This window comes from Schistocerca gregaria, chromosome 2 (genome assembly GCF_023897955.1).
Source record: "Schistocerca gregaria isolate iqSchGreg1 chromosome 2, iqSchGreg1.2, whole genome shotgun sequence".
Classification (NCBI taxonomy): Eukaryota; Metazoa; Arthropoda; class Insecta; order Orthoptera; family Acrididae; genus Schistocerca; species Schistocerca gregaria.
Window position 1 is genome coordinate 775,056,672 of NC_064921.1, and position 26,568 is coordinate 775,083,239.

The 26,568-nt window shown below is 37.6% G+C and overlaps 1 protein-coding gene across 1 annotated transcript in view; it reads right to left on the bottom strand.

Moving 5' to 3' along the window:
- Positions 1 to 286: 286 nt before the first annotated feature.
- The window catches only part of LOC126336469 (farnesol dehydrogenase-like), a 71,762-nt gene continuing 45,480 nt past the window's right edge, over positions 287 to 26,568 (bottom strand). Inside the window, exons 5-6 of the mRNA XM_050000208.1 lie at positions 25,419 to 25,565; positions 287 to 538 (exon numbers count right to left, since the gene is read on the bottom strand). Coding sequence (XP_049856165.1) covers positions 479 to 538; positions 25,419 to 25,565 — 207 coding nt within the window. The 3' untranslated portion in view covers positions 287 to 478. The remainder of the gene's footprint in view (positions 539 to 25,418; positions 25,566 to 26,568) is intronic.

Here is a 26,568-nt window from a genome sequence, read left to right on the forward strand (position 1 = left end):
AAACAGACGAAAATCATAATACCGACACAGTCCTTTAGCTCTTGAACATGCATATGTAATCTTTGAACCTGTGCAGACCTGTAGTCACAAGGAACAGCTACACTCCCACAATTATCCAAAGCTGCTTCCACAATATTCTATTTTGGGTTTGGTATTTGCTTTTTAAATTGTTCTTAATGCAAAAGTAAGCAGAAGGAAACCATGTACTGATTAGACAGATTTTGTTAAAAAAAACGTATTTCTCCTTAGGATCAGATCAATGATACCCCAAAATCATTCACACATGTCGTTTACAAACCTCCAGAAATGGAGATAATCTTTATTCTCACAGACAATCTATTTCTATTTGAGCTTTTTTGAGAACAGTAAAAGGAAATGAAGGACTTTGTATCCCTCTTAGCAAAGAACTGTCGACAAAAATATAAGAATATGGTCAACATGATGAGCCACTTCTCGTTCACCTGTCCACAAGAAACTGCTACAGTTGTGTTTGGGGCTCGGACCCTTGTGCAACTGCCTCCACCACCAATTCGTTGACCTGTAAAAACAATTACATACATCAGCTGACAGAAAAAATATTTTCACAAAGACTGTTGATGAAAGTAATTGTTTACATGACCAGTTTTGTACCATTTTCAAATGTGACATGGAATGAAGTGTGTTGTAAATTTCATGAATCTGTTTTTAGACAACATAATCATTAAAATCATTTCCAGCCACATAGAATAATGTTACTGAATTTTAATCAAGCTATAGAAGTATCTGGTTCTAGATGTCAATATAGTGGATTGAATAATTTACAAATAGTGAAGGAGCTTTAGAGTAGAATATATCTTTCATGAACAACTGGTGTGAATGGAATAGAGAGGTAGCGGATGGGAAATAGATAGTAAGGAAATAAATCATCCAGCCACACAGGCCATTGTGTCTATACAATGGCGAGAGTTGAAACAGCCGATGAAGAAATACAAACATTTTAGGTTAGGTTTTCCCATGACAGTTATTGACATTAAATGGAACACATGTTTACTGTTACCAGTCATTGTTTATTTATCTCAACGCCGTGTTTCAAAGGTTTAAACCTGCATCATCAGGTGGATTTACATTTGTTTGTATGACAGTGTGAGTGTGTTGTGTTACCATTTTTCCAGGAACTTGTGGCACAGTCTAGTGGGAGAAACAAAACCCTATTTCAGAACATGATTTTAGGTTTCTTTTAACAAAAAACTAAGTGTACATCTAACAGTAAAGATAAAATAAGTAAAATAGAGTACCTCCAGTGGTCACAGGAAAACTATCACGTGCAAGTATCATATAGCAGAAGAGAAACATTATTACAAAGCACAAAGAATATACATCATAACAACATTAGTACAGAATAAATTTTAAAGGATTTTGGGGATCTTAGTTTTCAGGTGATGAATAAATGTGTTGGAATAAATATTTGATGTGGTATATAAATCCGATTTTGCCAAGTTAACATAGCTTGAACATAATATCAATTTATATAATCAGGTGACATGTTACAACCTTTAAATACAAGAATTATGTTGGCTACAGTGGTAAAATTATACACAAATAACAATTCTGATCAGGAATCACAGATAGAAATTAAAGGCTGAATGTAGAGCAAGAGGAAGACAAAGAGAAAGTGTTTGTGTGTGTGTGTGTGTGTGTGTGTGTGTGAGAGAGAGAGAGAGAGAGAGAGGATGGAGGGAGTGATTGTATGAGAGCAAACTTTCCAAAGCAGAGGTTCATAGGATACTGTCTCTTACATGTAATAACTACCTAAAGGTTGGATAATGCTTTAAAATATGCATATGGATGTACAGTTTGTGCCATTAGTTGATGTACATATAGTTTTAAGCTGTCAGGGGGTACAAGCTGTTGGTGTGATGATATATTTGTAAATGAGGTGAATCCCTTGTACGTTGGGGGACGTCGTCGTAACGTAACTAAGTGTTTATGGTAAATATTAAGGTGTGTGTGTTTTTGTGTGCATGTCTTAGTTTGTGTGTATGTGCATTGCAAATTTAATTATATAGGCAAATGCCGAAAACAGAGATGGTACTAATGTAAATACTGTCATTTTTGTCATTTAAGATGGAATCAGGTTCTTTTCTTTGGTGTTTGTATATTTGAAGTGTTTCAAGGATATCTAGTTTTTGCCTTTAGGTTGGCTATGTAGGATGCTGATACTTGTGTTGTTGACATGGAGTTTTGTTTCAGCATCCTACACATCCAACCTTAAGTTTATCCAGTAGTTCCATTTCAATTATATAAACACTGTTTCTCATAGATATTTGACTGGCTATACTAGCACTGTTAGTTGTACAACAGAGATTATTACATTTATATACTTTATGTACTGTATAATTGTACCCTTCTGTACATTAAGGGTTATCTGTCAGTTTTGTGCAATGCTGCTAAGTTTTCATGATCGAGCTACACTACCTGGCAAATAATATGAAGCACCCAAAGACATAGTCGAATGTCAGTGTAACTTCATACATGTACACGCGTTTGATGGCTATGTAAATGATTGGAGTTGCATTTCTCTGTGGCTGGTGTGAAAGGCCGCCAGGGAGCATTAGTGCTGTAAGTGTTTAACACTGTTACTAGATCTATAGAATATATAAGGGGAGTGAACAGTGTCAGTTGTTGAATGTTGTTCACTGTGGAGGACATGAAGATGATGTGTACACCTCTGAGATAGCACTATCGCCATCTGACCGAGTTTGAATGAGGCCTTGCTGTGTGTCTCCGTTTGGACCGCTGTTTAAATCGTGCAATAAAGAGATTTGTTCGTCATTCAGATGAGACAGTGGCCTGATGTAGGATGGTATGAGAACGTAAGGGACACACATGCTCGTTGTCAAGCTTCCAGTCAACCACTTCTGACCACCACTAGAGTGCACGACCATATTGTGCTCCAAGCACATTGATGCCCCTTCATGTGTGCTGCTGCCATCCATACAACTTTCTGTGTAAATATGCACCACTAGCCAATGACTAGCAAAAGCCAGACTAGGGAACCAGCATTCCATGCATAGGCTGCTGTTGTCATCACATCAGAAATAGCTGCATCTGGAGCGGTGTACAGTGATAAATCATAGGTGCTACCCAGGATGACTATCGTTGGTGAGTATGGTGGCGACCTAGGGAGAGTTCCCATGCTTCCAATGTTTTCAAGACAGTGGTGTTATTCCTGGCACCATGTTGTAAGGTGACAACTGGTAGTGAATAAGGGAACTGGCTGGCACAATGGTATGCTACATGTATCTTCCATCCTCACATGTTGTCCCTCGTGGGACAGTACCATGGTACCATTTTTCAAAAAAACAGTGCTCGTCCACACATGCCACATGTCTCTATGACTGTCTGTTTGCTGTTGAGGTACTCCCATCGCCAGCAGGATGCCCAGATCTGTCCCCAATACAAGATGTGCAGGAACAGCTCAATCACTCCATCCCAGGGCGAGTATCCAGGGTATCAAGGATCAGCTACAGCAGCTGTGGGCCAGCTTGCCTCAAGAGAGGATACAATGGCTGTATGACGCCCTTCCCAACTGAGTCAGTGTTTCCATCCATGTCAGAGGGTATGCAGCATCATACTGATAAGTAGGCTCATGCTGCTAAGTTCTTTGTAAGTCTGACTCAGTTTTATAATCACTGAAACAGCATTACATATGCTCTCAGTCTGTGAAATTTCTTTTCATTTCCTGCTCCCCTTCTGAGTGCTTCAGCGTTTTTGTGAGGGGGTGTATATATTACTACAGTTCCTGTTGTACACCTTTACGACAGATGAACGGGCCACCTTAGATGCAAATGAAAGTATCTATTAAGTCATTCATATCAACATCAACACTGTAATTACAGCCAGCAGTTTGACTTACATGGCTTCCTAACACCCTTGCCCACATTTTTTAAGGCCATCGTCTCAGTCTTTACTTCTTTCCTGGAATCCAGCAGATATACTACACATTCACCTGGCTACATCTTCTTTTCGTTTCTATTTAATTTTCATTACAGTCATAATTTCTGTTCTCTGAACAATATTTTTGTTTTGCTGTCTCTGGCAGTAACTCACTGAGAAATTGACACTTCTTTGAAAGGTTTTCCTATTAAACATCCATGTTTCACCACATATCTCAGATATATAGCAAAACTTTGCTTTGAAAACCGTATTTAGTTTTCAAAATGTACTCCAGACAATTTTTTCAATCTATTCATTTATTTCAATTCAATACAGTGGTTGTCTCCAAATCACTTAAATATTAAAACTGAATAGCAGACTAAATGTTTTCATTGCCAGTTTGCACTATTTTTGTTTTGCCTGTACATTACATAAATCGTATTGTAGTTGCAGAAAAGATCTGAACACACTGGAAGATTTTATATTCATTCCATAATAGTAAGGCATAGAAGTCTAAACCGTATTTTAACTTGGGGCAGATGTGGAATCTGCCCATAATTCATTGGTTATGAACTCCAGATTAAAACATAGGAAATTACCAAAAAGTAGGAAGTCAAGGACATGAGAGCTGAATAATCAGAATGAGCCAGAGGTTGCTGAGGCTTTCAAAGGAAGTATTAGACAACAACTGATTGAAACAAAAGAAAGAAATACAGTAGATGACAAAATATTGGCATTGAGAGCTGAAATAGTGAAGCAGCATACGATAAAATAGGTAGAAAGAAAGCAATTCCTAGAAGAACACACTGGAATCACAAGAGGTGCTGAATTTAATTTATGAAAAGAGAAAACATAAAAATACCTAAGAAATCAAATTAACCAAAAATGCAAACTGGGTAAGCAGGAATGGCTCGACAAAAATTCAAGGCTCTAGAAGCTTACAGGATTGGGAAAAACACATATGCTACCTACAGAAAAATTAGAGGGACTTTTGTAGAAAAGACAAGAACCTGTATGAATATTAAGAGCTCGAAAGGCAAGGAAGTGCTAAACAAAGAAGGGATAGCTGAAAGATAAGAGGAGTGTATAGAGGGGACTACACAAGGGAAATGAACTTAAAGGCAAAGGGAAGAGCAAATTGATGAAGACAACACACTGAGATATGATACAGCAAAAAAAATTCAATGGTACTCCGAAATGTCCCTGAAATGGACCATGTTTCATCAGAAATATTGACATTCTTAGAATAACAAGCCATTACAGAAATATTCCAGATGATGTGCAAGATGTATGATGCTGGTGATATGCCCACAGTCTCAAGAAGAATGTAATAATTTGAATCCCAAAGAAAATCAATTGCTGACAGTTCTGAATAATACAGAACGATCAGCTTAATAACTCATGATTGCATAATATTAAGATGAGCTGTTTATAGAGGAACAGAAAAACACGTAAAAGCTGACCTCCGTGATCAGTTTGTGTTCTGGAGAAATGGAGAAACACGAATGGCAATACTTACCTTAGAAGATGGGTTGAGGAAAGGGAAATCCACGATTTTAGCACTTACAGACCTACAGAAAGCTTTTGACAATGTTGGCTGTAAAATACGAAAATACGAGTTTTCCTTTTATCTAACAGTTGGTACAAAATTACTTCACAGACAGCATTCACCCCATCATCATGTTCCCTAGGAGTTGGGTTGCAATGCCACCAGAGCCGATTTATCGAGGGACATAAAGAGGTTTTGGGCTTATCAACACTTTGCTATTTGCGAGGGACATTCATGTGCCACCAATGACTGATTCTACAGCCATTTCAGCCTCCATCTAAAAATTTACGACAGTGAGATATAACTGTGACCTCAACTTGATATGAGGGATAGTACTGCCACTATATGGAAATTATTAAGTAGATTTATATTCAGGTTTCTAGTGGAGTTCGTACAAATTTTGAAAAATCATAAAGTTAAACAAAATTATTAAAAAACAGCAGAATCGCATTACAACATGATTTTATTAAAAGATCAGTAAACAATAACAAAAATAGCCATCACATGGACATGTATAAAATTACCAGTTTTATCGATAATTATCATACTTCATAACTTTGTCCTATATTTTCATGAATTTTTCGAATATTTTCTTATTTTGAACTTTTTTCACTGCTTCCTTCGAAAATGTCGTCAAATGGCCAATTGTCTCATATAGCTTTTTAAAAATGTCAACGAATAGTCATGAAAATTAAAGCAAAAACATAAAAAATATATTTCAAGAAAATAACTTCCAAACTGCATATTCTATGTCAAGAAATTCACTGAAATTACCTTGTTTCTCTCGTCCTTTGTATGTCAGATTAATATTTTTATTTTCAAAAACTAAAAACCTCATTAACTTTTAGTTTCAAAATTTCTTTGACAAAATAATTTAAAATTCATTGTTGAGTTCCATACAAATTTTTCCTCCATATTTTGTATTTAGGTAATCTCATCGATTAATGTTACATAAAACATCATTGAGTTTTTTAAACAGTTTCATAATACTTGAACACATTCATTCAACAAATTTTCTGTCTTGCTTTTAAGCTGAAATTGACATTAATGTTTTTAGCACACTTTTTAACTCAAACGGACAGTGAAATTAAACGAACTAAATTAACCCTTTTTAAAACATTTTTCAAAATATTATCTCTTTTTACCTTTTTCACCACTTTATCAAGCATTGTCGTACTTTTTCGAACATTTACATCTGATTAACCAAATGTTGGACAACACAAATGGACAGGAGTCATAAAAAATGTGGCATCAGGTGTAAATGAGGGTAAATGAAGTAAATAACTATAAATGAATTAAAAGGAAGTTAAATAAATGAAAAATGAAGGCAAATGAGTAAAACTGGGGGTAAATGAACATAAATTGCTCCTCTACTCAAAAAACAAAAATGGAGGACACAATGAGCTACTACACACAATACAGAAAATGAACAACAACATATGGAAAACAAAAAATGGACAACGAAAAAGTCGTATGGCATCAAATGCACATCAAAACGTCATATACCATCAATAGGACATCAAAAATGGACATAAAACGATTAACAAATGTAGATCAAAAAGTTATGCACCGCAAAACAAACAGCAAAAAAGGGTAACAAAAATAATAACTATCACAAAGGACAACAAAAATTAACACCACAAATTCATGTGCCATCAAATGGACAATTATGTAAATAAAGGTAAAAGAATAAAAATAATGTAAATCAAGGAAAATAAATACAAAATTGAAGTAAATGAATAGAAACATGAGGTAAGTCAGAAATAATTTTGGTAACTGAACGAAAAATTAAGCAAATGAAACAAAACCAAAGGAGAAAAATGAAAGTTGAGGTAAATAAACGAAATATTGAGGTAAAGAAATGAAATATACTCTAAATGAACATAATTAAATAAAATATTCATGTATAAGAACAGAAAATTTAGCATGAGAACGGAAGGTAAATGACATAAATAAATGAAAGCTTAAGAAAAACATTGGTAAATGAAGGGAAATTAATGAAAATTAAGCTAATGACGGTAATTTAATAATATGCATATACAAGAAAGGTAAATGACATATACAAGAAAGGTAAATGATGGTAAAGAAACGTAAATAAATGCAAAACGGGATAAATGACATAAATGAATGAACATTCAAGCTAAATGTGGTTACATGAGTGAAAAATTTAGGTAAATGTTGGTAAATGAACCAGAAATTCAAATAAACGATGGTAAATAAATGTAAATGAATAAAAAATTATGCCCAGGAAGGAAGATGTTACAAAACTCAGGGTAATTAACGAAAAATTGTGGTAAATATATAAAAAATTGAGGTTAATACATGGGTAACTGAGGATGAAAAGCAGAAGTTAACTACAGTAAAAACGATAAATTACAGTAAATGATTGTAAATTAATGTAATCGAATAAAAAAGGTAGGTAAATGAATACAAATTTGTGATAAATGAATAATAAACTGAGGTAAATGAGTAATAAGTTGATGTAAGTGAATTACAAATTGATGTAGAGGAATTAATAACTTAGGCAGATGAATAAAAAATAAAAACTAAATGTATAAAAGGTTAATAAATAAAAATTAATATAGATGAATGAAAAATGATGCTAAGGTACTGTAAATGAATGTTTCCTTCAGACAACAAAAATTGATACTAATAATAATAGGTTTTTATTTTATATATATTAAATGGACAACTATTTTGACAACACACAGCAGACCATCAAAATGTACTAAATATAATTGCTTAATCAAATGAATAAATATAGGAAAAGGTTAGACAAAATATGATCAGTCTGTAATATATGTGTAAAAAGGGTCAACTTAACAGATAATATACGAAGAAAATCTATAATGAAGGTGACATACACAGTTCTTTGGATGGTATTGGACAGATATAAAAATTGTGCTAAATGCGAGCTAAAAAACTATAACAGAATATGAGAAAAATTTTGGTAAAATCAGACCAGTTGGTAAGAAATGTTTGTAGATATTATATTTAAAAATTTGGTAACAAGGCGAATAATTTGAACAATATTGACACTGACAATAATAATAAGAACAGACATAAAAAGACATACCAAACGTTATAGACAATGACCTAAACAACAAGAAACTAATAACAACAACAACAATGAAAGTTAGAAAATTTGATCATTGTGTAAGCACATAAAAAATTTAGAACCTTTTGTAAAAAATCATGGAATGATACATCAGTTTGTAGAGAATGTAGAGAGTTAAGAAGATCATCAAATAGAACTAAATAAAAGTATATTATAAAATTTACACCTGTCCAGACTGGAGAGATTGAAAGGAAACGAAAAATCATCTATATTTACTGATGCAGCAAGTTCACATTCTCATAATTGTATCATCTAAGAAAAGTTGCAAATTAATTATGTTAAATGAAGATGGGCGAATATAAATTAATGAGAAATTATGTTAAACAAAACAAACTGGACATAAATTAACTGAAAACAGAAGTAAATCATAGAAAAATAAATACATAATAATGAAAAATGATCATAAGTGAAGATAAATGAACATAAATTAATGAGAAATGATGGAAGATGAAGATGAATAAATGTTAATGAAAGAACAAGGAAGGTAAAAAAAAGGTGAATAAAGGTACATCTAATTAAAGGAATATAAATTAATGATAAACCATGATAAATGACTATATATATATATATATATATATATATATATATATATATATGTGTGTGTGTGTGTGTGTGTGTGTGTGTGTGTGTGCGTGCGTGCGTGTGTGGGTGTGTGTGTCTGTGAATGAAGTTAAATGGTAGTAAATGAAAATAAGTCAATAAAGAATGACCATAAATCAATAAAAATTCAAGGTAAAGTAATTAAATAAAGGAAAATGATGTAAATCTATAATTTTTTAGGTAAATGAAAGTGAATAATTTTAAAAGCAGTTAAGTAACGATAAGCGAATATAAATGAGTGAAAAATGAATATAAATAAATGAATTCATTTTATAGTGTAATTTTGCTCTAAAAATGAACCAAAAAACTTCAAACAATGAACAACAAATTTTCACAAAATACATGGTACAATTTAGTTGATAATTATTATTCTTAATGAATTCCAATACATTTAATATATTTGTTAGAGCAGCTTTGACACAGTAAATTTTATATAAAAACTCTTATCGTTAATTCTTTTTGTTCAAGATTATAATTTTTTTATATTTCATCTAATTTTTGTTTGTTTTCATATCCTATGGCTATTTCGTTTTTGTAATTTATATTCAAAATATTTTCTATCTGATACTAAACACTACTAGTTAAAAACATTTTAAAATTTCTCAGCTTCTTCTTTTTTTGTCACAAGAGAAAATAAGTATAATTCAATAACTAATGTAGATGAGTTTTCATTTCCTTTTAACGGCTAGAAAATGAATGAGATGAAATTTTTCTGATCTTTGATGATTAAATTGAACTATAAAAATTGTCTTACACTCATTGTCATTGATTTATATTCATTTATCTTCAGTTTTCATTGCTTTACATTTTTCATTGATTTACGTAAATTATGATGACTTACCTACATTCTTTACATATTTGTTTTTGGAATGTATTTTGGTAATTGTAATATAAACTATTTTATTTGATGATACAATTTCAAGGGGAAATATTTAGCGACTGAAATGAGATACATAGCAGCCAAAATATGAACTATTTGAGACGTTTCTCTGTTCAAAAAGGGAACCAAATATCTCTGAACCACGTAACTAAATGGTTTTCATAATCATTTATATTAATAAACTCAAGTACATCTTTGGTTTCCCATTAATTTATATTCTGTTTCCTTCATTTATATCATTAGTCATTATTTTATATTTAATTTTCTTTGATTTACATTTATTAATCTTCATTTACCATAATTTCTTAGATGATAAAAATAGCGAAAGTAAACCTGATACATTAAAAATATAGATCAGTTTTCAGTACCTTTTAATCTCTCCAGTCTAAAGACATATAAATTTCATAAAATGATTATATTTATTTATATTTGATGATCTTCTTAACTTTCTAAATGCTCCACAAATTGATGTAGCTTTCCATGATTTTTTCCATAAGGTTCTTAATTCTTTTAAAATTACACAATGAATATATTTTATAACTTTCATTATTTCATATAATTTCTTATTATTTAATTCGTTGTATATAACATTTAGTATGTCTTTTTCAGTTTATTTTTACTATTTTTGTAAGTGTCATTGTTGTTCAAATTATTCTGTGAGTTACTAAAACTTAAAAAATAATATCTACAAAAAAACCATTGTTTTTCACATGTTCTGTTATACTTTTTTTCATCTCCTATTTAGTACAATTTTTAATACCTGTCCAATGTCATCCAAAGAACTCTGTATATCATCTTTCATTACTGCTTTTGTTCGAATAATGTGTATTAAGGTGTCCCTTATTTATACACATTTCACAAGCTGATCTTATTTTGTCTAACTTTCTCTCCATTCATTTGGTTCAACGAATTGCATTTAGTACTTTTTTGTCTACTGTGTGTTTTCCCAATATTTGTCTATTTAATTGCCGGCCGTGGTGGTATCGCGGTTCTAGGTGCGCAGTCCGGAACCGTGCGACTGCTACAGTCGCAGGTTCGAATCCTGCCTCAGGGATGGATGTGTGTGATGTCCTTAGGTTAGTTAGGTTAAGTAGTTCTAAGTTCTAGGGGACTAATGACCACAGCAGTTGAGTCCCATAGTGCTCAGAGCCATTTGAACCATTTTTTGTCCATTTAAAAAGTATTATTACTATTACCTGGAGAAAATAGTCATTACTTTCGTTTTTCATTCACCTACCAGATTGTTTTAACTGTTTAATTTCATTTACATCAATTATTTATTCATATAGCTCAATTTATTATTCATTAACTCTATTATAATTTATTTTCCTTTTTTCTACGTATTTAATTCATCTACATCAGTTTTTCATTCATTTACCTTAACTCACAATTTTTATTCATTAATCTCAATTAGTTATTTGTTTACCACCATTTTTTATTAATTTACCTAAATATTTTTCATTTACTTCAAAATTGTATTCCTTTATCTCCATTATTTATTCACTTACTTCAAAATTATGTTCATTTACCTTTCAATCTTATTCATTTGCATCAATTTATCATGAGCTTAAATTGTCGTTCATTTATGTTTATTTATCATTTATCTCGATTTTTCGTTGCTTTACTATCATTTACCCTAATTTTTCATTTATTTACCGTCATTTATCTCAATATTTCATTCGCAACTTTTCATTTATTAACAACAATTTTTTTATTTATTTACCTCAATGACTGATTACTTTACCTCAATTTTATAAATATGATTTACCTTTATTTTTCATTCATTTACATTTATTAACCATCATTCACCTTTTTTGTTCTTTTTCATTAATTCACCTTCTGTTACCATAATTTTTCATTAATTTACATTCATTTACCATCATTTACCTTAACATTTCATTCATTTGCTATCATTTACCTTAATTTCCTATTCTCCATTTTCTGTCCTGATGCACAAATTCATTATTCATTTATGTTCATGTACTTCTATTTTTCGTTTATTTACTTCAAATAGCAAAACTCCTTTACTACTTTAAGAGTCTCATTTCCTAATCTAATTCCCTCAGCATCACCTGACTTAATTCGACTACATTCCATTATCCTCGTTTTGCTTTTGTTAATGTTCATCTTATACCCTCCTTTCAAGATAATGTCCATTCCGTTCAACTGCTCTTCCAAGTCCTTTGCTGTCTCTGACAGAATTACGTCAACACGAACTCGGAGTTTTTATTTGATCTCCATGAATTTTAATACCTACTCCAAACTTTTCTTTTGTTTCCTTTACTGCTTGGTCAGTCTAGAGATTGAATAACATCGGGGATACGCTCAACCCTGTCTCACTCCCTTCCCAACCACTGCTTCTCTTTCATGCCCCTCGACTCTTATAACTGCCATCTGCTTTCTGTACAAATTGTAAATAGCCTTTCGCTCCCTGTATTTTACCCCTGCAACATTCAGAATTTGAAAGAGAGTTTTCCAGTCAGCATTATCAAAAGCTTTCTCTAAGTCTGCAAATGCTAGAAACGTAGGTTTGCCTTTCCTTCATCTTTCTTCTAAGATAAGTCATAGGGTCAGTATTGCCTCATGTATTCCAACATTTCTACGGAATCCAAACTGACCTTCCCCAAGGTCGGCTTCTATCAGTTTTTCCGTTCGTCTGTAAATAATTCGCGTTAGTATTTTGCAGTGTCTTATTGAACTGATAGTTCGGTAATTTTCACATCTGTCAACACCTGCTTTCTTTGGGATTGGAATTATTATATTCTTCTTGAAGTCTGAGGGTATTTAGCCTCTCTCATACATCTTGCTCACAAGATGGTACAGTTTTGCCATGACTGGCTCTCCCAAGGCTGTTGGTAGTTCTAATGGACTGTTGTCTACTCCCGGGGCCTTGTTTCGACTCAGGTCTTTCAGTGCTCTGTCAAACTCTTCACGCACTATTATATCTCCCATTTCATCTTCATCTACATCCTCTTTCATTTCCATAATATTGTCCTCAAGTACATCGTCCTTGTACAGACCCTCTATATACTCCTTCCACCCTTCTGCTTTCCCTTCTTTGCGTAGAACTGGGTTTCCATCTGAGCTCTTTATATTCATGCAAGTGGTTCTCCTTTCTCCAAAGGTCTCTTTAGTTTTCCTGTAGGCAGTATCTATCTTATCCCTAGTGAGATAAGCCTCTACATCCTTACATTTGTCCTCTAGCCATCCCTGCTTAGCCATTTTGCACTTCCTGTCGATATCATTTTGAGACGTTTGTATTCCTTTTTGCCTGCTTCGTTTACTGCATCTTTATATTTTCTCCTTTCATCGATTAAATTCAATATTCCTATAGGAAGACAGAAATAATTTTCCACCATTATTCTTTAGTAACCCACGTTTTTGTCTTCAGAGTGAGTTCCCAGTCAGGTCGTTGCTGCACTGACTCCGTGACCCTCTTGGCCAGCCTCAGTAAGCGCCAACATGTATGTTTTCTCACTTGGAGTGCTGTTCACGAGTTTGTACTTAAGATGCCGCTAGTGGTCGCTACTTCTGTTTGCGACCATCCCCATGGATTCAGACACTGACTGCTGTTGTGCAACCTTAGCCTTCAATGTAGCATACGTCTCCTGCTGCAAGAATCCTGGTGTGTTCTAGAAACCGCGCTTCTCGTAGATGCCATGTGACAGTGTTCGGCGTTTTTCCAAGTCATAACTTCTTTCACTCAGAATTTGTCTTTCTGCGTATGCTCCTCAACGCTCGGAAATTGCACACTGACTCAAACCCGTCTTTCCTCTACACCGTGTCAGGACATGACAAATGTAAACATTTTCTTGTGTCAGATGTGGGATATTTCGTTAAAGATTTTTGAGACAAATAGGGGCTTCGCACATACTCAGCCCGATGTCGTGACTGTACTGACGCCTGTGAGACTCAAATGAGAAGCAGCACTTGGTATCCAATAAGAACAGATGGAGTGAGAAGAGCAGAAGAAAGATGCAGAGGTCCGGAAATTGACACCTGACAAGGGAAGACATGGACAGGGCAGCACTTTCTACAGCACTTCACAACAGTGCAGGGCCACGGCAAAGGCTGAGTGACAACAAGATGGAGCTCAAGGTGTGGTCCAGGAAGGTCCACCACGACAACGACATGTGTCAACAATGGAGGGCATGTGGCACCTTCGCAGGTTTCAGTAGTAGCAGTGGCCAACCAGCAGACAGCAGGTGGCAGTGAGCAATGGCGTGGCACAGGACAGTTTAGGGCAACATAATGCTGTGGACCTCACACAGTCACATTCTGCTCGGCTCATCTTACCTCAGCTCAGCTCTGCTCACCTCACATTAGCACAAGACTCCACTTTCAGCAAAAGTCATCTCGCCTCTGCACAACACGTCAGCTGACAAAAGTAGGTCTTGGCCTCGTCGAACAATGCAGCTGCCGACGGTGGAACAGTAGTATGTAACATTAGTAACAGTGATTGCTTTACTCAATTCCTATGCTTTTGTTGGTACAACGTCTGCGTTAAATGAATTGGTCAATAATGTGAACATACCTCTGTAATTAGTATGTAATGCAGACCATCCAATATTGTTACAATTCTTAAAAACCCATATTCAGGGTCCTGCACAAAGTTAACTGCTCTTACATGGATTATCTTCCACATAAGAAGAGGTAAAAAATAATTTGTTGGAAAATTATGCATATAAGCATACTTTGGATTACTATGCTTGTAACATGCTTTCTAGTAAGCAGACAAAGGGAGAATCGATTGCAGATTGGGCCAGGAAAATAGATACACTTCATCATCAGTTTCATGAAGCTGTCTATAGTGCAATGCTAGTATCAGAACTGGCAAAATACTTGTAATTAGTAGGAAAATTAATTCTGGTCATCCATGATGAGCGCATACAGACAACATTGTGGGTGGAACAGGAGAAAACATCACCGTAACTGAGGCTGCTGAGGAAGCTTTGACACAATAGTCGGCTATTATGTCCATCAAGGGAAAAGGATTTGCTGGTGAAAGTTATCAGGGCAAGATGGGGAAGGTCACCCTTAAGTATTTCTCATGTGGACAGGTAGAGCACACATCTAAGGACTGCAGAAGTAATGTTAAGTGTAAAATCTGTAGCAAACCAGGGCATTTAACGTGAGACTGACGATTTGAGAAAATAATTCGCAATGTAGAATCAGTTCAAGCGTGTAGAGGGTCAGAGAAGCCAGGTCATTTATAAGACTGAAGAAAGTATGAAGGTTAAACGTATCACAAGTCCGGTCATACATACATTTGGGATGGCAGTTTTAGATCTTGGAATAGATCAGGAATCAAGAATGTAACCTGAATTTCATTTGGTAGGAGGGGACTTAGATATTCGCTATGACAGTGTAATTGTTAGAGATTTCTATATGAAGCATGTTGTAGTAAATAATTGACGATGGACAGTTGCACCTTACATGCTGTATGGTGTTTAAAGTGGATTTTCACTGTTTAGAAAATGTCTTGCTTATGTAAACAGATCTGCTGCTGTTTGAGCGATATATATATATATATATATATATATATATATATATATATATATATATATATATATATCGCTCAAACAGCAGCAGATCTGTTTACATAAGCAAGACATTTTCTAGTAAGCAGACAAAGAGAGAATCGATTGCAGATTGGGCGAGTAAAATAGATACAATTCATCATCAGTTTCATGAAGCTGTCCATAGTGCAAAGCTAGTATCATAACTGGCAAAATATATATCTGAACATGGCCTTTTGAAAAAGGTGCTTTATGTTTTTAAATATTTTAGTCATGTCAAACCTTTTATAATGTGATGAATTGTGTCCACTTGACAACTCTACGTGAGGTTCAACGGAAAATGAACGTGTTTCATAACTGAAGGGTTTTAAAGATCTGAGGATGACAGCAAAGACTGTCGAAATCGGTTGTCTTAAATAAAGAAATATTTTATGTGATATAGGTTGTTGAATGTTTTTAGCAAGTAAACAGATCGCTCCTTCAGTACTCTCATAAATCAGAAAATTCAATCGAGACTTGGCGCACTCTCAGACTGTTTGCAGATGATACTGTCACTTAGAGTCTAGAAAAGTAATCAGAAGATCAAAAGAAATCGCAAAATCAGTTATACACGATATCTGTATAGTGCGAAAAGTGGCAGTTGTCTCTGAATAAGGAAAACTGCGAGGCCATCCACATGGGTACGAAAATAAATCCGTTAAACTTCGGTTCCACGACAAAACAAACAAATTTAAAGGCTTTCAATCCAACTAAATACCAAGGGATAACAATCACAAACATCTTAAATTGGAACGATCACATGGATCATGTTGTGGGAAAGACAAACCAAAGACTTCCTTTTATTGGCAGAACACTTAGAAAATGCGACAGGTCCACTGCAGCGACTGCCTACTCTGCACTTGTCCTCTCCTCTGCTGGAGTACTGCTGTGTGTTATGGAACCTTTACCAGATAGGATTGACAGAGGACGTATAAAGATTCCAAAGAAAGGCCGCTCGCTTTTTTATTATTGAGAAATAGGGGAGAGTGTCACGGATATGATAAAGGAATTGGGGTGGTACTCATCCAAACAAAGGCGTTACTCGTTGCGGAGAAATCTTTTCTCGAAATGTCGATCACCAACTATCTCCTCTAAATGTGAAAATATTTTGTTATTGTCAACTTACAAAGGAAGAAATGATCTTTATTAACCGGTTTCGGCTTATGTACAAGCCATCTTCAGAACTTTTTGGTCCTGCAAGGGTAGGAACAATAAGGTTACAAACTGTACTATTACATATGGCCTTAAAATAAGATACAGAAGTAAGAGAAACCAGATCTCGTACAGAAAGATTTTAAGTGTTCATTTTTCCCTGGCATTGTTAGTGAGTGAAATGACACAAAAATAGTCTAGAGGTGTTTCATAGAACCAAGTAGATGTGGAGAAATCACGTAGATGAGGAGACAGATAAAAGTGCCACTAAAGCGGATTTACTGAACAGGGTTTTCGGAAATATGTTCACCAAAGAAGAAGAAGAAGACAGAATTCGAATCGAGAACAACTACCAACATGAGTAACTTAGCAGTCGATGTCATGGGCATATCGAATAACTTAAATCACTTAAAAAAGGTAAGGCCTTCGGTCCAGCCTGTATTTCACTTACTTTTCTTTTACAGTATCCTGATATGACAGCTGCATACTTAGCAATCATGTTCAACCGCTCGCTGGACGAAAGATCCGTACCGAAAGATTGGAAAGTTGCACAGGTCACGGCAATACTCAAGAAAGAAATAGGGCAATCCTCTCAATTACGGACCCACATCAATGACATCGATTTGCATTAAGATTCTGGGACTTACACTATGTTCGAACATGATGAGTTATCTCGAAGGAAACGATTTATTGGCGAATAACCAGCACGGATTCAGAAAACATAGTTCGTTTGAAACGCAATCTCAAATGAATTCCATATTTGTAGATTCCATGAATCCTTTTGCACCTTACCCCACGTCCGCAGCTCGTGGTCTAGTAGCTAGCGTTGCTGTCTCTGCATCGCGGGGTCCCGGGTTCGATTCCCGGCCAGATTGGGGATTTTCTCTGCCCGGGGACTGAGTGTTTGTGTTGACCCGATCATTTCATCTGCATCATCATTCGTGACAGTGGCTAGGTTGGACAGTGTAACAATTGGGACATTGTTCGGGCGCTGATGACCGTGCAGTTGAGCGCCCCACAAATCGAATATCATCATCACCATACCCCACAAGCACCTTTTAATCAAATTGCGTGCCTACGGAGTATCGTCTTAGTTGTGTGACTGGATTCGTGATTTCCGCTCACAAAAATCTCAGTTCGTAGTAACTGAAGAAAAGTTATTGAGTAAAACAAATGTGATATCTGGCACTCTCAAGGAGGTGTTAATACTTCCTCTGCTGTTTGTAATCTACATAAACAATTTAGAAGACAATCTGAGGAGTTTTCTTACATTTTTGACAGATGATGCTGTCATTTACGTCAAGTAAAGACATCAGAAAATCAAAACCAATTGCAAAATGATTTAGACAAGATATCTGTATGGTGCGAAAAGTGGCAATTGACACTATACAGTGTCATGTATGAGGTCATCCTTAAGAGTACCAGCAGGAATCCACTGAATTTCGGTTAAACGATAAGCCACACAACTGCAAATGTTGCCAGTTCAATTACAATTACGAACAACTTAAATTGGAACGATCACATAGAAAATGTTGTCTGGAAGGCGAACCGAAGACCGTGTTTTTTTTGGCAGAACTTTTGCAAGATTCAGAATATCTGCTAAACAGACTGCCTACGCTACACTTATCCGTCTTCCTCTGACGCACTGTCTCGCGGTATAGGATCCTTAGCAGATAGGACAGAACGAGAACATCGAAAGAGTTCAAAGTAGGGCAGCTCTTTTTGTATTCCCGCGAAATAGGGTAGAGTGTACCACGGATAAAACACGCGAGTTGGGGCGACAATCATACAAAGATGAAAACTTTTAACGAAATTTCAATCACCAACTTTCTCTTCCGACTAAGTATTTGCTGACGCTCATGTAAACAGGGATAAATCATCATCGTAATAAAATAACAGAAATCGGACTTTGCACGAAAAGATTGAAGTGTTCGCTTTTTTCACGCGTTGTTTGACAGTGGAACGCTAGAGAAAGAGTCTGAATGTAGTTCGATGAAGCCTCTGTCAGGTACTTAAGTGTGATTTTTAAGCATGAACAGTCGAGATCGCAATATATTTCTTTATTAACCGGTTTCTGCTTCTGTACAGGGCATCTTCAGAACTTTTTGGTCATGCAAGGGTAGTAACAGTAAGGTTACAAACTGTACTATAACATATGGCCTTAAAATAAGATACAGAAAAGCTGTAGTAAAAATTACAGACAATACTATTGTATAAGGCGTTAAAAATAGAGAAAAGTTATAGTGTTTATCCTTGGGGTTAGTGCTGGCGGCTCCTAGGATTTTTCGTGATACCACGATTGTACAGTGATTGATGGCTGTGGAGCCACTGGTTAAATAGTGTGCATTTCGCGCGCCGGCTATGGGTTACCTCATCACTAGCCAATGGCAAAAGCTTCGCAAGAGGGTTGGGTTGTTTGGGGGAGGAGACCAGACAGCGAGGTCATCCGTCTCATTGGATTAGGGAAGAACGGGGAAGGAAGTGCCCTTTCAAAGGAACCATCCCGGCATTTTCCTGGAGCGATTTAGGGAAATCGCAGAAAACCTAAATCAGGATGGCCAGACGCGGTATTGAACCGTCGTCCTCCCGAATGCGAGTGCAGTGTGCTAGCCACTGAGCCACCTCGCTCGGTACTTCGCAAGAGCTGTGTGCAATTTGCACAGTAAGTTCGCGTAGCCCACGTACGTCTAAGTAAGATGTTAAAATATTATCAAGCATAAGGCAAGTAGTCATTTATGTTAATATAAAATAAACAAACTTACAAAACAAACAGAAGGAGCAGTGTAATCTATTGACACTGGTGTGAAAGACAAACACTTCGTTCTTACTACGTTTTGTCAATAAAATGAATAACCGAGGGAGTGATAATTATATGCGCATAGATATTACAGAAATACACTCCTGGAAATGGAAAAAAGAACACATTGACACCGGTGTGTCAGACCCACCATACTTGCTCCGGACACTGCGAGAGGGCTGTACAATCAATGATCACACACACGGCACAGCGGACACACCAGGAACCGCGGTGTTGGCCGTCGAATGGCGCTACCTGCGCAGCATTTGTGCACCGCCGCCGTCAGTGTCAGCCAGTTTGCCGTGGCATACGGCGCTTCATCGCAGTCTTTAACACTGGTAGCATGCCGCGACAGCGTGGACATGAACCGTATGTGCAGTTGACGGACTTTGAGCTAGGGCGTATAGTGGGCATGCGGGAGGCTGGGTGGACGTACCGCCGAATTGATCAACACGTGGGGCGTGAGGTCTCCACAGTACATCGATGTTGTCGCCAGTGGTCGGCGGAAGGTGCACGTGCCCGTCGACCTGGGACCGAACCGCAGCGACGCACGGATGCACGCCAAGACCGTAGGATCCTACGCAGTGCCGTAGGGGATCGCACCGCCACTTCTCAGCAAATTAAGGACACTGTTGCTCCTGGGGTATCGGCGAGGACCATTCGCAACCGTCTCCATGAAGCTGGGCTACGGTCCCGAACACCGTTAGGCCGTCTTCCGCTCACGCCCCAACATCGTGCAGCCCGCCTCCAGTGGTGTCGCGACAGGCGTGAATGGAGGGACGAATGGAGACGTGTCGTCTTCAGCGATGAGAGTCGCTTCTGCCTTGGTGCCAATGATGGTCGTATGCGTGTTTGGCGCCGTGCAGGTGAGCGCCACAATCAGGACTGCATACGACCGAGGCACACAGGGCCAACATCCGGCATCATGGTGTGGGGAGCGATCTCCTACACTGGCCGTACACCTCTGGTGATCGTCGAGGGGACACTGAATAGTGCACGGTACATCCAAACCGTCATCGAACCCATCGTTCTACCATTCCTAGACCGGCAAGGGAACTTGCTGTTCCAACAGGACAATGCACGTCCGCATGTATCCCGTGCCACCCAACGTGCTCTAGAAGGTGTAAGTCAACTACCCTGGCCAGCAAGATCTCCGGATCTGTCCCCCATTGAGCATATTTGGCACTGGTTGAAGCGTCGTCTCACGCGGTCTGCACGTCCAGCAAGAACGCTGGTGCAACTGAGGCTCCAGGTGGAAATGGCATGGCAAGCCGTTCCACAGGACTACATCCAGCATCTCTACGATCGTCTCCATGGGAGAATAGCAGCCTGCATTGCTGCGAAAGGTGGATATACACTGTACTAGTGCCGACATTGTGCATGCTCTGTTGCCTGTGTCTATGTGCCTGTGGTTCTGTCAGTGTGATGTATCTGACCCCAGGAATGTGTCAATAAAGTTTCCCCTTCCTGGGACAATGAATTCACGGTGTTCTTATTTCAATTTCCAGGAGTGTAGATGATGAGAGGTAAAAATGTATTAAAAGATACAATTATTAAAATATGTACAAGACGTGTGTATTTAATAGGCAGGTATAGGTATAGGTATATGTAGGAATTCAAAACGACGCCGTTGTCTAGACAACGTGAAGGTTGAGATGGCCGCCATGGTGTCATAGAAGTGTGTACTGAAAAGGACGCCGTTGTCATAGTAACGTACCCGCCTAAGTGGCAGTGGAGCAACCAAAGAAGAACGCCTAGGGACGCCGACTATGATCAAGGTATCGATTCAGGTCTATATCATCAAAGACGTTTGAAACGACGACTCATAAATAAACCCTGTAAACAAGTCACTTAGAATTTTCCAGGGTCATTATTGAGACCAAACATGGTGACACATCAACCATGAGAGCATCTGCTGTTGTCAAGGTGCAGTAGTGACAGAGTTGCTCCGTGTTGACGTTTTCATGGCATGGGCTTCTAAAAATTTGAATACATATATGATTTGTCGTCAGTAGTACGATGATAAAATGCTATACAGATCTTAATATCATTAGCATACATTGATGTTATGCTATTAATTTACAGGAATGGAAATAGAAAACATTTTATTTTTTAACGTCATATACAATAGTACTGTCTGTAATTTCACTATAGCTTTTCTGTATCGTATTTTAAAGCCATATGTAATAGTACACTTTGTAACCTTACTGTTCCTGCGCTTGCAGGACCAAAAAATTCTGAAGATGGCTTGTAGATAAGCCGAAACCGGTTAATAAAGAAATATTATGGCGATCTCGACTGTTCATTTTGAAATACAGGATCAGGTCGCTGCTCTCCGTGGACTATGTTCTCAAAATTTATGAACTTAAGTGTGAACTGCAGAGTAATGATGAAGACGTGCGTGTATATACGTTTCAAAAATGGGCGAACATTGACCGATGATGGCGGCCTTTAAAGTCGGCCATCATTTGCTTATGAAACCAGAAAACGTTCTGAAGGCGAGGGATCTGATTCTGCAAGATCGTAGACAGACCACCCAACACGTCTACAACATCGTGGAGATAAGTTATAGTACATGCAAACGAATTCTGTCAGGAGGATTTACTTGAAAGGTTTGCGACTGTGTGTGTGTGTGTGTGTGTGCCACAACTACTTCCGGACGATCAACAACAATATCATGTGAAAGTCTGCAGGGAACTTCAACAACCGCTTAAGACGATCCACACTTTTTGTCAAACATTGTCAGTGGCGAAGAAAGATGAGTTTTACCTATGGAGCCTGAAACGAAGCCGTGACTGTCGTAATGAAGAGTCCTTCCCATAGGCGAAAAAAAAGCTCGACAAGTCAAGAGCAATATTAAGTGCTTGTTGATCTGTTTAGTAGATAGACTTGACTGTTGATAAAGATTTCGTCTCACCTAGTCACAATGTCAATAAATAGTTTTGTCGCTTTACTCTAAGAGGTTTAAGAGAGGACATGAGGAGCAAACGCCAATAAGATGGCTTACGACCGACTGGATGCTCTACCGAGACAATCAACGACCGCCTAAGACCGGCATTGTCCATTAATCTTTTACTAAAAAGAGGACAATCAACGACCGCCTAAAGCCTGCATTGTTCAATAATCTTTTACTAAAAGGAGGGTGGCAGTACTTTTCCCTACCCGCCATACTCACAGCACATATCTTCCTGTGATTTCCTCCTCTTCCCCAAGCCCAAAAATGAAACTGATGCGGCAACTATTTGTTAGAGGGAATTTGATTTGAACGGAATCACAGAGGGTACTAAACACATTTACAAAGAAACACTTCCAGGATGATTTTCAAAAGTGGCGGTAACGTTGGGACCTGTTTATTCACTCTGAAGGGGCCGTTCGAAGGCGGTGGTGCAGAACAACAAGATGCACGTAATAAATAATTTTAAATGTTGATGTCGTAGTCTTCAGACCGAAGGCTGGTTACTGCATCCATCTCAGGGTCTCCCTCTACGATTTTTAACCCCAAAACTTCCCTCCAATACTACATTGATGATTCCTTGGTGTCTCAGAACGTCTCCTATCAACTGATCTCTTCATTTAGTAAAGTGGTACCACAAATTTCTTATCTCTCCAACTGTGTCCCGTACCTCCTTATCAGTTACGTGATCTGGCCATCTAATCTTCACCATTCCACTGTAACAGGATATATCAAAAGCTTCTGTTCTTGTCTTATCTGAACTGTTTATTGTCAGTGTTTCACTTCCATTCAAGGGTACTCTAGAAACAAATACCTTCAGAACAGACTTTCGAATACTTAAATCTGTAATCGCTTTCAAGAGATCTCTCTTCTTCAAAAATGCTTTTCTTGCCATTGTCAAACACATTTTACATCTTCTGTACTTCGGCCAGCATCACTAATATTGATACCCAAACAGCAAAACTCACTTTTAGTGTCTCGTTTCCTAATCTAATTCCTTCAACATCGCCTGATTTAATTATACTACGTTATATTACGCCTGTTTTGCTTTTTTTTTAATGTTCATCTTATATGCTACTTTCAAGACAATGTCTATTCCATTCAACTGCTGTTCCAAGTCTTTTGCAGTCTCTGACATAATTACAGTACGATTGGCAAACCACAAAGTTTTTATTTCTTCTACCTGAACTTAATTCCTTCCTCAGTTTTTTTCTTCTGTTTGCTTTACTCCTTCTCCAATGCACAGACTGAACAAAACTGGAAACAGGCTATAAGTCTGTGTCACTCTTTTCTCTCAGCCACAGTTTCCCTTTCACGCCCATAAACTCTCCGAGGGCTATCAGTAGTTCTGACGGAATGTGGTCCATTCCAGGGACCTTGTTTCGATTTCAGTGCTTTTTCAAATTCTTCTCGCAGTAGCTTATCTCCCATCTCGTCTTCCTCTACACCCAGTTGTCTTTCTGTAATATTGCCTTCAAGTTCATTTCTCTTGTAGAGCCCCCCTGTATACTCCTTTCACCTTTCAGCTTTCCGTTCTTCGCTTAGGATTGGTTTTCCATCTGAGCTCTTGATGTTCTTACAGAAGCTTCTCTTTTTTTCCTTAGGCCTCTTTAATTTTCCTTCAGGCAGTAACTGTCTTTTCCCCTAGTGATATATGCTTCCATATCCTTACATTTGTCCTCTAGCCATTCCTGCTTAGTTATTTTGCAGTCCCTGTTAATGTCATTTTTCGCTACATTTTCATATTTTCTCATTTCATGAATTAAATTCTATATCTCGTGTGACATCTGTGGATTTGTGCTAGGCCTTATTTTTTATGTATTTGACCCTCTTCTGTCTTCACTATTTCACCTCTCAAAGCTACCCATTCGTCTTCTAGTGTTTGACATAATACAGTTCTGCGTATTTAGCGGCACTATACCAGTGATAAGTGTAGCACATGGCGAGGAAATAATAAATATGGTGCAAACTTCAGAATCGTTATGCTTCTATAGTGCCGATAATTTAAATTAGAAAAAGCACTTTTGAAACCCCTAAATCAATTTAATTCAGCCCGATTTGCACTTAGAGTCACTGCAAATCTTGGGGAGAGACAAATCGGTAAGTTGACATATTCTGCGTATTTTCATTCAGTAGTGTCGTATGGAATAACGTTATGAGTTAACTCATCTTTAAGAAAGAAAGTCTTCAGTGCTCAAAAACGTGCTGTAAGAACAATAATTGCTGCTCACCCACGATCATCTTGTAGAAGTCTGCTTAAGGAATTGGCCATTCTGACTACTGCTTCACAGTATATTTATTACCTTATGAATTTCGTTGTAAATAATTCACTACAGTTCAAAAGGAACAATGATGCACATAATTACAAGACATTCATTACTCCACGTTAAGACTATGTTTAGCGCGAAAAGGGGTGAACAACGCTGGAACAAAATTTTTTGATCAGTTACCAGGTGATATAAAATGTCTGAAAGACAGTAAAGTATAATTTGAAAACAAACTGAAAAATGTTTTCCTTGACTACGCCTCCTATTCCGTAAGAGAATTTGTATCATTGTAATATGTAAAAAGTGTTGGATAGGAATTACTTAGATCTGTATATTTAAATAAATAAGTAAATGAAATAAAAGAAAGAAGGTTATAAATGTTCAGTATGTAGCCATAGTTACAAGTTAGTTAGTCATGTGAATGTAAAAGGAGTCGTTCCAAGTCATTACGATTTATTGTGATGATTCCTGGGATATGAAAATAACGGGTATATCTCGGGAACTTTGTGATACCACACTGTGCATGAGTTGCGGCCTGTGCTGTTCTAAATCAGTCCTTCGCTCCGAGGATGTGCTGTGTATTGTGGTCAGCGAGAAGTAAAGCCGCTTCCCTGCGCAGCTGCGCTTACCTGCACGTGAGGGGGCGTGCTGAGGGCGTAGAGCAGCGCGTCGGCCACGTCCTCAGGACGCAGGTGCGGCCGCGACAGCACCGCCTCGCGGGTCAGCACTTTGAAGTCCTGGAAGACGTCGGTGAGCACCAAGCCGGGGCTGATCACCTGCGGCACCACAGGAGGTGGAGTCAGCGAGTGAGGGCACCGCCAGCACAGTAGGAGCTGGGTGAATACTTCAACATGTACAAAACTGCGATGGGACCTCAAAAAGTAAGTTCCACGTTATTACGACATCTATTCAACGCCGAGTGAAACAGATACAAGGAGCGTTCAATAAGTTGCGACACATAGTTCTCTCAGCCAATTTCGGTTCAAAAATGCTGAATTTGTTGTGGGCCATCATGGAATATTCCCGGTTCAGTCACTATAATTTTATGAAGTTGCGACAGTGGCGGCCCTATACGTAGCCTACAAAATGGCGTCTCTAACTGGGTGCGTTCCAAGCAGAGAGCTATTACTGAGCTTCTTTTGGCGGAAAACAAAAGCATCGCAGATGTTTTCATAGGCGCTTTCAGATTACCTACGGAGACCTGGAAGTGAACAAAAGCACAGTGAGTCGTTGGGAGAGGCATCAGTGATTATCGCAACGAGGTCCCACAACTGTGGCTCTTGCAGTGTTGGAACATGCGAACACTCATTCGATGGGATCGTTGAATCACGATCAAACACCCTGGTGCTCAACTGAATGTCTCTGCTGGTACTGCCGAACAGAAGACCATAAAGAGCAACGAAGAACACTCTGTGCGAAATTGCTCGCGCGTTACACGGCTGATAATGAGAATTTTTCGCCAATCATCGTCACATTTGATCAAACATGGGTTCATCACTCCGAACCGGAAACAAAATGGCAATCCGTGGAACTGCGCCACACCACCTTTCCTCCGGGAAAGAAGTTCAAAGCCGCACCTTCAGCCGCTATCTAAGTCGTGGTGACGGTCTTTAGGACTCTCAAGGAATTATTCTGTTTGATGTCTTCCAACAATGATCTCTGAAGTGTACTGTGCTACCCTACAGAAATTGAAGAAACTACTTCAGCGTGTTCCTAGCCAGAAAAATGCAAACGAATTTCTCCTCCTCCATGACAACACAAGGCTTTACACAGAGCAGC